This window comes from Pantherophis guttatus, chromosome 1, assembly GCF_059756535.1.
Source record: "Pantherophis guttatus breed Tessera chromosome 1, ASM5975653v1, whole genome shotgun sequence".
In the NCBI taxonomy this organism is placed as follows: Eukaryota; Metazoa; Chordata; class Lepidosauria; order Squamata; family Colubridae; genus Pantherophis; species Pantherophis guttatus.
This window is the reverse complement of record NC_142063.1, coordinates 223,777,766-223,793,492: the sequence shown is the minus strand read 5'-3', so window position 1 is coordinate 223,793,492 and position 15,727 is coordinate 223,777,766. Positions and strand designations below refer to the sequence as shown.

General features: G+C 38.0%; 1 protein-coding gene across 18 annotated transcripts in view; it reads left to right on the top strand.

Moving 5' to 3' along the window:
• Window positions 1-15,727, top strand: part of DST (dystonin) — a 336,699-nt gene that overhangs the window by 203,103 nt on the left and 117,869 nt on the right. For all 18 annotated transcript variants that reach the window (XM_060689235.2, XM_087882458.1, XM_087882463.1 and 15 more), the window contains 9 exons: window positions 1,456-1,740; window positions 2,744-3,289; window positions 4,999-5,175; window positions 6,614-6,737; window positions 9,037-9,245; window positions 9,873-10,190; window positions 10,365-10,531; window positions 11,446-11,602; window positions 13,275-13,398. In XM_060689235.2, coding sequence (XP_060545218.2) covers window positions 1,456-1,740; window positions 2,744-3,289; window positions 4,999-5,175; window positions 6,614-6,737; window positions 9,037-9,245; window positions 9,873-10,190; window positions 10,365-10,531; window positions 11,446-11,602; window positions 13,275-13,398 — 2,107 coding nt within the window. The remainder of the gene's footprint in view (window positions 1-1,455; window positions 1,741-2,743; window positions 3,290-4,998; window positions 5,176-6,613; window positions 6,738-9,036; window positions 9,246-9,872; window positions 10,191-10,364; window positions 10,532-11,445; window positions 11,603-13,274; window positions 13,399-15,727) is intronic.

The following is a 15,727-nucleotide window of genomic DNA, read 5'->3' as shown; positions in this document are numbered from 1 at the left end:
AGAAGGCTTAGAACTGGTGTAGTTCCACAATGCATCCTTAGAGCAGAGGCTTCTCTAAGCATAATAGCTTTCCAGTGATTTTCTTGATTTTTCTAAGAATGGAATAGAGCAGTGATGGTTAACCTTTTTGGTGCCGACCAGCCAAAACGTGTGTGTGCGCGAATGCACATGCGTGCCCAAACCCCCAAAATGTAATGTGAGCACCCCTGCACATACACGCACGTCCCCCACGCATGCACGCGTATCCCTCGCGCATGTGCCCTGGTGACCCTATGCATGCCCCTTGGGCCCCATTTTGGCTTCCAAGTTGGTGCAGGAGGCTTTCCAGGCCCAAAACAGGGCGTGGAGGCTCACGTTGTGCCCCCAAGCCCCATTTTGGGCCTGGAAAGCGTCCCAACCTGGAAGCCAAAACAGGGCACGGAGGGGCCTCACTCCTCTGCCCCGTTTTGGCTTTCAGGTTGGTGCAGGAGGCCTTCAAGGCCCAAAACAGGGCATGGGGGGCATACATGCAAACCCCTCAAATGCAATGCGAGCGCCCCTGAGCATGTGCCCCTCGCATGCGCCCAGCCCCCGTGCGCATGTACAGCAGAGACCCGAAGACCAGCTGGCTGGTGGGAGGCGTGCGTGTATGCGTGGTAGAACTGGGCTGGGCAACAGCTGGCGTGTCCGCAGAGAGGGCTCTGCGTGCCACCTGTGGCACGCATGCCATAGGTTCACCATCACGGGAATAGAGCAATTATCCCTCCATGTGTTTTTCTAAGTAGACAAATGCTCCTAAAAACAAGTAATCCTCTCTTAATAACCACTTATTCAGTGGTTGGATTTATGATGGTGTTGAACACTTGATACTTAGGACTTAGGCAACATCCCTACAGTCACGTGATTATGAACCAGGTGTTCAGCAATCTGCTTGCAATTACAACATTGCAATATCCCATAGTCACATGATCACCATTGTGAGACCTTCACTGCTAGCATCAGACAAAGAAAGTCAATGGGGAAACTGGCAGGAGGTTGCAAATGGTGAACACGTGGCATTGCACTGAATGAGGGCACAGAATTTGCTTAATGACAGCAACTGAAAGTATCAGAATGGCTGCCACTAAGCACCTTGGTTATGCAGCAGTGTTGGAAATTCCAGTCCCAATTACCACTGTTAAATGAGACTACTGCTATCTATTGCTGTTGGTATCCAAATAATCTGGCCATTGTAGTTGTGTCTAAATAATCTGGGAATATTTTAAGGAATGAAAGCAAGCATAAAATCAGGATTTTTTTAAATCAAGGAGCGTCTTTGTTTTAACATTTGCTTATAAACTCACTGTTTTGATAGCCAGAAAGTTATTTCAGTTTCAACCAAAATTTGAATTGCTATAATATATTAGGGGCATTTTGTATTTGTACTTGTGAATATTTTTGAGAAAGCTATTGATGGTTTGAACTTCAATTGTTCAGGTTGCAGCTAGACAACAACTTGAAGAGAGCAAAAATGAGATAGAAAATCTTCTGGATTGGCTGTCAAATGTAGATAAGGATGCTGATCATAGAGATACAAAATGCAAGCCAACAATCAAACAGAATGGTACTCATTTTCATGAAGGAGATGGAGAGGATATGATTGGAGGGGAAGATGAAGTAAATGGCAACTTGCTAGAAACCCAGGAACAGAATGAAACTCTTATAGATGGACAATGTGCACTGTCAGATGATAATCTCAATATGAAATACCAGAAGGCTAAGGTAATGTATACACCTATTAGTAATTGCAATTCTAGGGGAGAAAAGGAGGTATGGATGGAGCAAAATGAATACACATTCTAGACTCTGCTTAAAACTGAGACCAGAATATGTAAAATAAGATCAGTGCAAGGGTGTCAAACTCACGGCCTGCGGGCCGGATGCATCACATGCTGGCCACGCCCATGCCCGGTTTAACGAAGAGGGAAAGTCACAATATGTCACATGACGCCACTGTGACAACACGAGTTTGACACCCCTGGTCTAGTGGAATCAAACCAGGGGTGAAATGTAAAATGGGTTACTACCGGTTCTGTGGGCATGGCTTGGGGGTGGGGGTCATGTGACTGGGTGGGTGTGGCCAACTTTTTTTTTTTAACTTTTCAAAGCATTTTTTCTAATGCCTCTGGTGATCAGGCAACTCAGCTGGGATCGTCAGAGAGGCTTTTTAAAAAATGCTTTGAAAAGCCTCTCTGCCAATTAGGCAACTCAGCTGGGATCGTCAGAGAGGTTTTTTAAAAAATGCTTTGAAAAGCCTCTCTGCCGATCAGGCAACTCAGCTGGGATTGTCAGAGACTTTTCAAAGCATTTTTTTTACCACCTCTTCAGCCAAGAGGTTGCAGAAAAAAATGCTTTGAAAAGCCTCTGAGGATCCCAGCTGAGCCGCACAATCATCAGAGGCTTGTTTTTTTACTTTTAAAAGCATTTTTTTTGTCGAAAGAAGTTGTAGAAAAAATGCTTTTAAAAGTAAAAAAATAATTTTTTTAAATGTATATTTTGCCATGAACTCAACCAGAACCTTTTGAATAAATTTTATCATGTTGTTTGCATGTGGTCATTTTGGCAATAGGCGATTAAATGAGATTAGCACCTTGGTAGCATATAGTAAAGAATCAGTTATTGATTCTAAGTAATTTTCAATATCCTATGAATAGAGAATTATTAAAAAATGGTATCCTGCTGTAAAACAAAAACCTAATTCCAGGCGCTCTGGGTTTCTCCCCAGGTGCAACATGAAAAAATTATTTCGCAGCAACAAGCCGTCATTGTAGCAACACAATCCGCCCAGGCTCTTCTTGAGAAGCAAGGACATCACCTTTTACCAGAGGAAAAAGAAAAAATCCAAAAGAACTTAAAGGAGCTGAAGATGCAATACGAGACTGCGTTGGCCGAATCCGAACAGAAGCTGAAATTAACACGCTCGCTACAGGAGGAGCTCGAGAAGTTCGATGCGGATTACTCCGAGTTTGAAAGTTGGCTGCAGCTGGCAGAGCAAGAACTGGAGAACCTGGAGATTGGAGCCTCTGACTTTGGCGGCATCATCATCAAACTGCAAAGGCAGAAGAGTTTTTCCGAAGATGTCATTTCTCACAAAGGGGATTTGCGGTTTATCACCATTGCTGGACAGAGAGTATTGGAGGCTGCTAAGTCCTGCAACAAAATAGAAGGTGTCAGATATGAGAAAGAAGGCATGGATACTTCATCAACTTACATGGAGGTACAGAATAAGCTGGATAGAGCAACTGGTCGCTTCAAGACGCTCTACTCTAAGGTAAATTGAATTGCATGTGCATGAGATTTTTTTTTTTTTATTGCATTATATCTCACCTTTCTTCACTGTTTTCCAAGTCTGGCTCTCCCAGTGTTTTTTTTTTATCCCTACAAGTCCGATTGGGCTGAGGGAAAGTGACTAGCTGATATACAGCTAGTCCTCAACAAACCACAATTGGTACTGGAACTTATTGGAATTGCTGAGCCAGGTGGTCATGAAATGAGCTGTGCCTGATTTTATCATCTTTTTTTGCCACCATTTTAAGCAATTCACTCTGTTCATTAAGTGGGTCACGTGGTCATTAAGCAAATCTGGGTTCTCCAATTGACTTTCCTTGTCAGAAGCTGACTGGGAAAGTCTCAAAAGGCAATCATGTGACCCCAGGAATCTACAACCATCATAAATACATGCCGGTTGTGACCATGAGAATGCAGCCATGGTGGTCAGTGCTGCAAGGACCAATCATAAGCAACTTTTTTCAGGGCTGTTGCAATTTTGAATGATCGCTAATCAACTGGACCTAAGACAAGGACTAGCTGTATTGTGAGCGCAATGACTGGGACCACTCCTGAATTTAGCCAGCGAAAACCCAGTGGCATTTCTGAAAATGAGGCTGAAAATTGGTGGGGAATATATGCATAAATCAGCATGAATGATCAGCATGATTTTCCCCCCTGATGATTTATGTACTGTACCTATTCCACACCAGATATACTTTATACCTGTGCTTTGGGCCTTGATTGTTTTTCACGAGGTTTCTGGGTATAATTCAAGTTTTAACCTATGAACTTCTATTTGGTTTGGCCTTTACCTGCGTGAATCAATGTAGGCGAATCAACCGTTTTAACTGTGTGTTAAGACAATGCATTCATTAAATACATACTTCTAAATCTTAAAATTCTTCCAGTGAATAGAAAGTTCAGTGTTAATTATTTTGCTACAATCTGTAAATTTCATAATTTTTAAAAAAAACATTTATATAGTTTGGCATTTATCCACTAGGTGGTGCTAAGTGTATTAATAAAAAAATATCGCTCAGTAGTCAGAAGAGGGAAAAAAATGAAAGAATGATGAGAAAACTTCTAAAATTTAGATTCTTACAATGCATACAAAGGGAAGTATCACATTTCCTTTAAACTATTGTCTTTATCTTCATTAAAAGAAAATGCTATATGCCAGTATTTTCCAACGCAATTTCTGATAAAGCTGATAAAGCAGTGAATAAGAGGAAGCTTCTACTGTACTATAAAAAATTGTAATAGTATAAAATCAGTAACATTTTGTGGAAATATAGATATGAAATTTATTGAGGCGCTAATTATATTGTCTGAATGCAGCCAGGGGGACTACGATAAAATTAAACACATAAATAATTTGTCATCAGATTTTTGCATTTCCTGGTGAAACAGCCACAAGTATTTTCTTGACATGATTTCCTAGTTTGTTTCCATCTATCTTACCACTGTGTGTTTATATCCATGTATTGATTTATTACAACAGAAACATGAAAAGACCATACATCAAAATTAAGTACAATAAAGTTTTATCCACTGATGGAACAGTTTCTGACAAAATCAGAGCGGAAAAAATGCCTATGACAAATTGCAAGGGGCTAAACATACAAGAAGAAATTCCTACTATTAACTACAAATATAATTAAAAAATAATTTCTCTTTTTAAAAGCTGTTTTTTATTCTATGTCCTTCTAGTGTAGTATTTTTGGAAATAATCTCAAAGATCTGGTAGATAAATACCAGAATTACAAAGATGCTGCATCTGGGCTTCTGTCCGGACTCCAAGACTGTGAAGAAGCTGTGAAGAAGCAACTATCTGAAGCAATTGCTGGGGATCCAAAAAATCTTCAAAGGCAGCTAGAAGAAACCAAGGTAAATCTTGTGCCTCCAAGGCATTAAGGCAAGAGCAGATTACAAAGTAAAGAATGGAAAACACTCCATATTTTAATCCAATTTACCCAGTGTAAATTTTCCTGAAATTACATGATAACCTGAATGAGCAATGTAGTGGCCTAAAGGTGGAGCTCTTGCCTCACAGACAGGAGGCTGTGAGTTCTTCCTAGACAGCGGCAGATATTTCTCTCTCTGGGCCCGATGAGTAATTGTCTGCTGCGAACTCCACATAGGAGTCAGGAAGGGCATCCAGCCGGTAAACTCTCCAGCTCTGTTCAGTCGCCCGACTCCACCCTGATGCAAGGGATTACAAGGTTGTTAAAAGAAAATAAAATGATAGCCTGAATAAAAATACCTTTCAATACTTCCACTTTTTAAAAGTGTACATATTACAGAAAACGTGTAAGAAAGTGATATTAAGGGAAAGCATGCACAAAATACTTGCTTGAGTCTGTCATTTAAGACAAAGCTTCTTTTTGCAGCTGATACAACTACTTAGTAATCCCGCGAGACAGTGACCCAAGACAGTGACCTTGGCTGCATGAATAGGATAATCCTTTTACCAAGATTAAGTGTTCAAAATACCCTTCACTCTCCAAGGTCCTTGGTTTGTTTCTAGTATTCTCTAAGGCTTTCCTTAAAAAGCAAAGCAACACCTGCCTCAGCTCTCATGGGAAAAGTGATTATTGTTGCAATAATGAAAAATAAATACATCTTAATGCAACAAAGTCAATACATTACTGAAACTGAAAATTGCAAAATAATAAATCAAGGCACAGCTATGGGATAATCCAAAGAAATAAAACAAGAATTTTATCTTCAATAAAGATAAATGTTTTATTCATGTGACATAAAACAAAATGTTCAGAGAAAGATGAGTGAAAGAGATGTTCTGTTGCAGCCTTCTCTTTTTTGTTCCAAGTGATATCTGTCAAAGCAGGCTGTAGTTTTAAAATAATAAATATTTTTCCCAATGAAGAAGAGTGTATTAACATGGTATTAAGATGAAGCATAAAGTATATGCCGATTGACAATGATGGCTTATATTGGTGAAGTGCTTGACATTCTACTTGTCTTCTCATCATTAGAATATTGTATATAATGAACAAAATGGGTCTATTATTGAACTGAAACTTTGCATCATAGATATTCAGCTTCCCATTCACGGTTTAATGTGACTCTACCAAAAGCCGGTGTAAGGAAAGAGACAAATGATGTCACAGAGAGCAAAATATTTGAGATGTTTCTTCTAATCTCGTGGAATTGAATAAGAGTACAATCAGCAACATGCTACATAGGACTGTGCTTGCTCGAATCAAAATTAAAATTTATTTCTTGTGCTGCACCAGTTGTGTTACTAACTCTTACATCTCCCAGTAAATCTCATTGCTCTTTTAAATCCATGTATATTTTATAGGTGCTCCAAGGACAAGTATCTAGTCATCAGGTTGCAGTAGAAAAATTGAAAAAAGCAGCTGAAGTGCTCTTTGACACCAGGGGAGAATTATTGCCAGACAAAGATGAAATCCAGCATACACTGGGTAAAATGAGTCACAGTCTGTTCTGTTTTCTTCTTCCATTGCTCACATTTGGGAATATCTGCTCTTTGTGACTCCCACTTTTTTTCCTTCCTTGACTCATCTATTTCTACCTTTGTTCTTTATTTCTGATCCAAATTTGTGATCCAGCTCCTCACATTTGATGTATACAATCTACAGATAATAAATAATTGTCCAGCTTTTATTCAACTTTAGAGGGAGGGAGAGCCATAGTTTAATATGAAGTCATGAGATTTAATAGTGCTTCAATTTGGCTCAATTGTGCACTAATATATTTGAACCACATCTGATTGTAGCAGTTCATTTTTTTAAAATGCTGATTCATGCTAACTTTCTAACTTTTGTGTGTACGGTATGTATAAACCAGTTTGAAGTGCAAATGGAACGCGGGGGCTGAGATGAAGGACAGAGAGTATACAACAGTAAATTATATGAAGGTTACAATGACCTTCCACATTTATTTATGACATTATGAAAGAGCATCTGCTCTACATCAAAATGTATCCTTGGCTATATAATGCAAGTCATATCTTTTAACCAGATGTAAGACATCTGCAAGAAAAAAAAAACAGAATTTAGCAAGATAAAAGCTGTTTACCAAACAAACAAAGAAAACAAACTTTTCAGATTTCTACTGAAAGAGCAGGTTACATTTAAAGAACTTCTGTACATGCCTAGTGAGCATGAAAACTAGCCAGGCATATGTAGAATTTTGGTTCATATTTTAATCAGAAAAGAATTGGAGAAGTGTGTTTATAGTGCATTCAAGCATTAGCTGGACATACCTGAATTCAATTAGGGAATTACGAATTTCAGTGACTTAATTTAAAATGTATATTGATGTAGAGACTGTTACCAAGAAATGTGTGGTCAATAACTGGTTAAATTAAATTTGGATTTAGGGCTGATCCTCTTATTTCAATAAATTAAACTCTAGAATCTAGAGAAAGTGATATTTGAAGTTTTTGCATTTCTTTAAAAATTATAATTTGTCTTGTTTAACAAGCAAACTATACGGATTACTGAAACTTGTATAAAGACCTAAAGATGTAAGAGAAAACTAGGCATGCTAATTTAAGGCTTCACTTCTTTGATTTTAATCCTGGATTATGTGAAATCTGTTTAACATAGCTTCTAGTCAACATATATTGCTATTTTTTAAATTTTTGCCTTGCAGTGCTTAATGCTAATAAATTTCTATCTATTTAGCCATCTAATCTTTTTATGTCTGTTATTTTATTACCCATGATTAATTATGCTTCATGAAAGTGGGCAAAAGATAGGCCTGTAATTTCATAGAAAAACGGATATTGCATTTTGGGAGATGTAATTCATAAAAGCCCATTTTTATCTACCAATCTTTATTTAACAAGATGGACCCACCAGGGTTATCCACAAATCTCAGGTGCTTCATTTCTAGATATACATCTGGAATAAAATGAATCAAATGTTCTCAAACCCCTGGAAATATATTGTCAAAGTGACTAATGTGAAACTTTTGGCCATATTTCATGTTATGAATCCATGGATTCATAATAGATTCATAATATCCATATTATGAATCCATAATCCATATTATGATTGTCTCCAAGGATCCATTGTCTTTTGTATTTTACCAGTTTCCTAGACATAAATGGAAAAAATGAATATAGGAAAACCAGTTATTGTGGATAAATAAATAAGTGAGAAAAGAATTTTCATTTAAATGAGATGAATCTTTTAAAAACTAAAAAGAAAAACGAATAGTTGGAAAAGGAATAGCAGTTTAATCCCTTTTGTTAACTGACAAATGAGTTTAGCTGAATATGTTCTTCTTCTGAGCCACTTTTAGAGTCCAATCTGTAACAAGTCTGACACTCTCAAAATTCTGATTGCGAAGATAAATGCAAGATAGGATCCTATACTGTTGATCTCAGAAATAGTACAACATCCAGACTGTAGCTTTCTACGGCACAGAAATGGAAACTTGCATTTCAATTTTAAGTTTGTATTCTGACTACAGTAAACAAAATTTACATACAGATTTCTTCTTGAAGACTTCCGTAGACTGATCTTATTACTAAAGGACATTTAGAAGCCACATTCAGATTGGCAAATTTCCTTTTAGAATTAAGTTCTGCTGTATCATTTAATATAATTTTATAGAAGACGGACTGTTGGATATAATTCTATAGAAGATAGCCCCTTCTATTATAAGGTTCATCACCATGAACTCTGTCTCTGTGTGAGTGTGCGTGTGTATCTACTGTCCCAATCCAACAGACTTTTTTTTTCTTTTCAGACACTATTGTAGATAAGTATAACCAGTTATCTAAAGCAGTGAACAATCGTAATGAAAAGCTCCAAATAACCTTGACTCGTTCATTAAGCGTTCAGGATGGATTAGATGAAATGCTAGATTGGATGAATGGTGTTGAGAAAAATCTTGAGGTGCACGGTCAAGTGCCTTTAAACTCTGCTGCTATTGAAGATGTAATTAGCAAAAATATGGTAAGTAGAACTTTAATGGAACCAATTCTTTCTCTAATAGGAGAAACTTAATTCTAAGAAAAGAGAATGATTTGAATAGCATGGAAAGAATAAAAGAAGAATAAAATATGCTTCAAAACTGGCCAGTACCAAACCATAGTACAGTTTGTTTGATTTTGTCTTCGTGTGATTTGTGATTCCAGCAATTGCAGATGACTAGGCATGGTTTATGATTTAACCTTGTGTGTGAACTAGGATAGTGTGGTTTATTAAACAAGCTATTTTTCGGGGAAACTATAGTTATTATGTGAGGCCACCCAGTTACTTTCTTTAGGGCTCATAGTACATGTATGTTCTAATGATATTCTAATAAACTGACAAATATCACAAAGTGAGATATTTTTATGCAAATCCTTTAGTCTGAATACACTGACATCAACTCCATATGGGGGCTATCAGTTGATGAACAAAAGCAAAGATATACTTTACCAACATTCTTAACTAACAATTGTCTTTTTCACACCTAAATGTGTACTGAACTGCTGACTTTAGAAATCAATTAGTCATTTGTGCTGGCAATCACATTTCATACATAATAGATACGCACACACGTTATCTTGGACATTTTCTGAAACAATTTTATTTCAGGCACTAGAACAAGACATTGTAGGCCGTCAGAGCAGCCTAAATGCCATGAAAGAAAAAATGAAGAAATTCATGGAAACTGCAGATCCCTCAACTGCATCCTCTTTAGAAGCTAAAATGAATGAGCTTTCCAAAAGGTTTTGCGAAGCTCATAATAAACATAAGAAAAAATTAGAAGACATGGAAAAGTTGAAGACCAGAGTAGAGTTGTTTGAGTGTCTGTCTGACAAACTTCAGTCATTCTTCGACAAGAAAACTCAAGCCCTCAATGAGGCTGATATTCCAGGAAAGGACGTTGCTGAAATGTTCCTTTGTGTGCAGGTACAGTGTATTTTTCAATCTTGTGCTCTTCTGACCTTTACTGAGTAACACATTTGTGAAGTAACCATCCGCTCTAAAATGATAACGGAAATTGTTAAGTTCAAGGACTAAATGTTGAATCTTAGGGTTATCCAGTCAGGTATAAAGCAGTTACTTACTTTCTTCATTTTATAGGAAACCAACACAGAATTGATGGAGCAGAAGAAAGATCTTGAAGTTTTGCAACACCTCATTGAAGAACTTTCTCCTCATGCTCTACCAGGAGACAAGTCATTAGTGTTAGAAAAAGTAAATGTCTTGTCAAAGAAATTCAGGGAAATGGAAGAGATGATAGAAGAAAAGTGAGTATAGTCGCTGAATTTTAGAATGGAGATGGAAGATAATGATGACATGACAATAGCAAGGCTGTCAAAAGGTTACTGGGCATTAATGATTAATAGATCTATAATTATCGTGACTTTATTCGAGAGCCTTTTTGTCAATAATTTAGAATACAACTAATGACATGTTTTATAAATGAGAGATAGAATTATATTTAATACTGACTGGTACTTTTGTATTGCAGTAACATTGGATTGCTCTAAATTGGATGCTAGCTGGACAGGGAACTTAGTTTCTAGTAAGAGTTTGAGCGTGTTGGTCTTAAGTGGACATAATTCTTTATAATTTCACTTCTGTCCTCTATACTTTGGTTTTCTGCCTTTCCTGATTGGTGATAGCTTTTGAAAGTTAAAAGGAGGTTCAAGCAACGATGACCATAGAGGTTCAATCCTCTATGATCATCGTTGGATCATGCCTGGATCTCATCCTGTTTGGATTACTGCAATGCACTTGGGGAGGGGGGGATGCCTGTGAATATTATGTAGAAGCTGCAAATGGTCGAGAATGCAACATTTCAATAGTTACTGATGCAATGATGTGATATGCCAGTGTTACATCTCTGGTGTGACAGTTACACTAGTTGCCAGTTTTCTTCCATGTGTAATTCAAGCTGATGGTAATAATTTTTAAAGCTTAAGATCTGGCTATCTGTAGAACCTTTTGCCAGTCTCTGTGTAAACAGACGCAGTATGCCTTCTCAAGGAGTTTTTTGTCCCAGTTGTTTGCTAACTTTATCAAATTATTTCAATATATATCGGCACTCTGAATACAGCTTTTACAACTGGTTTAACTTAGAAAAATACTACATATTTGATTCCGAGGTCAGGGAGGCCGTAACTTCCCCAATTCATTCATTCTGTTTTTAATTTTATAGAGAGAAGGATGTGTCCTCTTGCCAACAACAAATTGATGCATTCAGGGGCTATGTTGAGTCTCTGAAGAAATGGATAGACGAAACGACAGAAAGAATTCCCCCTATACAGCCCTCTTTAAATACTGATAGCTTAAAGAAACATTTGCAAAGCACCAAGGTATGAAATATGTTTGTCTTTACAGGCAGTACTTCCAGACAAGGATTTTTATGTCCATTAATTAAACAATGGTCTCTAAGCTGAAGGGGCTGCAAACACTATCATCGCTCATTTAATGCAGGCCAGAATGGATTAAACCTGTGTAGTATGTGCAAGGATTTTGCTATGCATTAATAAAGGAGAGAGCCACTCATTATGTAGAAAAGTTTATTTGTATAATGGAAGCATAGATAAAATGGAAAATAAGTGTGATTTCAAACCTGAAATAAACATGATCTTCCAACTGTTCTGAGTTTCTGTTAAAACAAATCCTGCTATGCTTCAAGAGACAAGTAGGACAAGGTGCAGGGTACAGGTAGTCTTAGATTTATGACCACAATTGAGCCCAACATTTATGTTGCTAAGTGAGAAATTTGTTAAGTGAGTTTTGGCCTTTCTTGCCACATTTGTTGAGTGAATCACTGCAGCTGTTAAATTAGTAACATGGTTGTTAAGTGAATCTGGTTTCCCCATTGACTTTGCTTGTCAGAAGGTCACAAAATGGGATCACATGATCCCTGGAGACTACAGCCATCATACCTGTGAGCATCCAAATGTAAATCACACGAGCATGGGGATGCTGCAAGGGTCATAAGTGTGAAAAGTGGTCATGTCACTTTTTTCAGTGCCATTGTAACTGAACGGTCACTAAATGAACTGTTGTAAGTCAAGGAATACCTGTATGTCCCTGCCAGTTTCTCCTTTGGTCACTAGCTTCCACTGTAGCTAATAAACTTCCTGTAGTAAATAAACACTGCAGAATTTCAAAGAAAGTTTGAGTTCTGATATTTGTAAGGTTAATTCTTTAGTATAGATTATACATGAGGCATGACATGACTGGAATCATAATGGATAAAACAAGATATGAGAAAAGCATATCTAGTCATATTAACTCCTTTAGAGCAGGAGTGTCAAACTCAAGGCTCGGGGCAGTGATGCAATTAAAAGTTTTTTACTACCGGTTCTGTGTGCATGGTATGGTGTGGCTTGGTGGGCATGGCAGGGGAAGGATACTGCAAAATCCCCATTCCCTCCCCACTCCTGTGGGAAGGATATTGCAAAATATCCATTCCCACTCCACTCTGGGGCGAGCAAGAGGTGGCATTTGCCGGTTCTCCAAGCTACTCAAAATTTTCACTACCGGTTCTCCAGAACCTGTCAGAACCTGCTGGATTTCACCCCTGCCTCGTGGGCCGGATTTGGCCCTTAAGTTCCTTAGATCTGGCCTGTGGGTCTGCCCTAAAAACAGCAAAGGACTGACCCACGGTGCCTCTGCCAGCGAAAATGGAGCTCAGGAGGGCCATGCACAGCCCTCCCTGGTTCCATTTTAGACTGCGACAGCCTCCTGCTGCCCTCTGCCAGCAAAAACGGAGCTCCATTTTCACTGGCAGAAGGCGGCAGGAGGCTGTCACAGCTGAAAACAGAGCTCGGGCCACCACAGACGCCCCCGACATGAGTGATGTCAAGCTGGCCACACCCACTGGCCACACCCACCCTAGCCCCTGAGGACAAACACAACCCTGATGTGGCCCTCAATAAAAGGGTTTGACACCCCTACTTTAGAGTGTAAATATGTTCTCTCCGAATGATAATTGTACTTACTATTGAAAATAATAGTTTGTTCATTCCTTAGGATTTGGAAGATGAATGGAATGCAAAGGCACCTGATCTTAAGAAAATGAATAGTAGAGGAAATGCTTTGTGTAACCTAATTGTTGCTGTGACTTCCACTGCAAAGTCATGGGGAGTAAAGTCAGGTATGTTGGCTGGATAAGTATAATTTTGAATGTTTGATACATTTGAAATGATGTATAACATGATTAATAAAATACATCGTTTTAAAAAATACTCCCCAAATCATTGCTAGATTTATTGAAAAAAAACATTGAACAGTCATGATGTACAACTGGAATAAAATTATTAATAAACCATATAGTTCTAAGAAATACTCCCCAAATCATCGCTATATTTATTGGGGTAGGGTAGGTAGTCATTTTGGTAATCCTGAAAATGATGTCTAATTCTTACTTAATATTTAATAAGGCTAGTGCACAGAATGGATTAAGAAAATGATTTAATATACCACTGATTCATTTTCATGTCCATATTCTTTATTGCATCATGTAGCCTAATATTTGGTGCAAATCATTCAGGTTCTCAATCGATGAAGTGGTTTTGCCTGCTTACCACAGTACGTACTTCATACTATAATTCTGACCACTTTGTTCGAAAATAGCTTCCATATTGTCTTTCCTTAGGTTCATTTTGCATTCCATCTCTTGGGAGGATTCTCTGTTTTCTGACACTTTTTCATTCAGGATTCCTACTTTCTCTTTTGCCAGTCATTTTACTTTTACTCTTGTTTCTCCTATATCTTTCCATCCGTGTCATATTTTTTTTCATAGCCCTACCAAATAATGGCTTATTCCATGTCAAGAACTGATCATTGCACATGTATCTTTTACCAGAAACAATCATATTGATCATGCTTTTCAGCATATTCCTTCTCCAAAGGTGTGTGTGAATAGGCATGTTTAAACCATGTATTTAAAGCAAAGGGACTTTTTTTTCCTAAACAGATACTCATCAGAAATAATATTCTCAGTTGCTGGGTATCCAGATGGGTCAATAAACTTACTCTCTTGTTTTATTTCTTTCTATCCATTCATACTACCTAATAGAACTTTTTCCCCCTTGGGTCACGTTCAGAATATTGTACAATTTCCTCCCCAAACAAAATCTAGTTCTTTCACTGTTACCATTTATTGGGGCATAACATGGTGCTGACTGAAGCAAATTGTCAGTAGACAGTTTGAAGGAATGGCAGATTATGACCTCCCATCAGCTTCCTATCTATTGCTACTCTTAGACACCCACGGGTATCATCCCAATTGCTTGCTTACCACTGTATGGTTTCAAGCAAGATGAGATACTGTTCCTGTCAACTCTTTCTTATATTCCTACTTGAATAGCAAAACGTCCATTTTCTGATTCCATTGGGGCCATTCTGTCCTGTTACGCCCCTTTGAATTATTTTGTTTTGCTGCTTTTGTGTAGTTTGTTTTGTTCCAAATTTCATTTAACTCCTGTGGAGAAATAAACACCAGATCAGAAGCGTGCTATTCATGGAAGGAAGCAGGGTAGGCAAATTGTTGAATATTGTATTGCGATATTTCAATGAAAAGTTTGCCCTTTCGTAATTTGTGTTGTAAGATCGCATGCAAATAAGTAAGCCTCCAAACAATATTGTGATGCCACAGCTCAGCAAACTTGGCTTGTTGTAGGTGCTTGTCCATAATTGTTGAAATAGGATAGAAGGATGTTGTTTAAAGGCAAAAAGCCTACTCCGAGGTTTATCTTCACAATCTCTTCATTCATAATTATTGTGGAAAACATTTTCTTCTTGTTACTGGAGATTATGACACAGTTTACCCACCAACTCAACAACAACAGGCCTGCTCCATCATGTGATGCTCTCACAGGGTCTTTAGGCCTGAGTGCTTAAAAGAGACTAGGATGCAGTTTACCAAAGTGACAATCCCACATGGTTGGGCTAATGCATCCACTGTGTAGTGATCAGAACAGCTATGATAGCTTAAAATACACTGGATTGGTGCTAGCATTAGGTAGACAGGCTGCTACCTTAGGTATCTGATTTTGCTGATATTGAATGTAGTATATCTTAATTACTTGATGTACTATTCTGTAAGGGTAAGATTTTTCTGCCTCACTGCCAGAATATATTGATGGAGCTTGAGTACCGCACACCTTGACTGAGTAAGGGAAAAATTTTCATTGTTCATGAATGGGGCTACTTTGCTTCAGGGTACAACGTATCTTGCGACAGGCCCATCATTCCTTTTCATTCTGCGTTGTAACAACTGGGCATTGTGTTTCAAGATCTTATGGGATTTTATCCAGAGGTGAATGCACATTAGGTACAATCTTCGGGTTACTGGACTAAATCTGCCCGATAATATTTTGAGAAAGCCTGCTGAGTTTTCTCTCCTGGTTGGGTTAAGGAACATTGATTAGGTGGTAGGCTTTTTCTATTTTGGGCCCCGTGTTTCACAATTTGATGCCTTC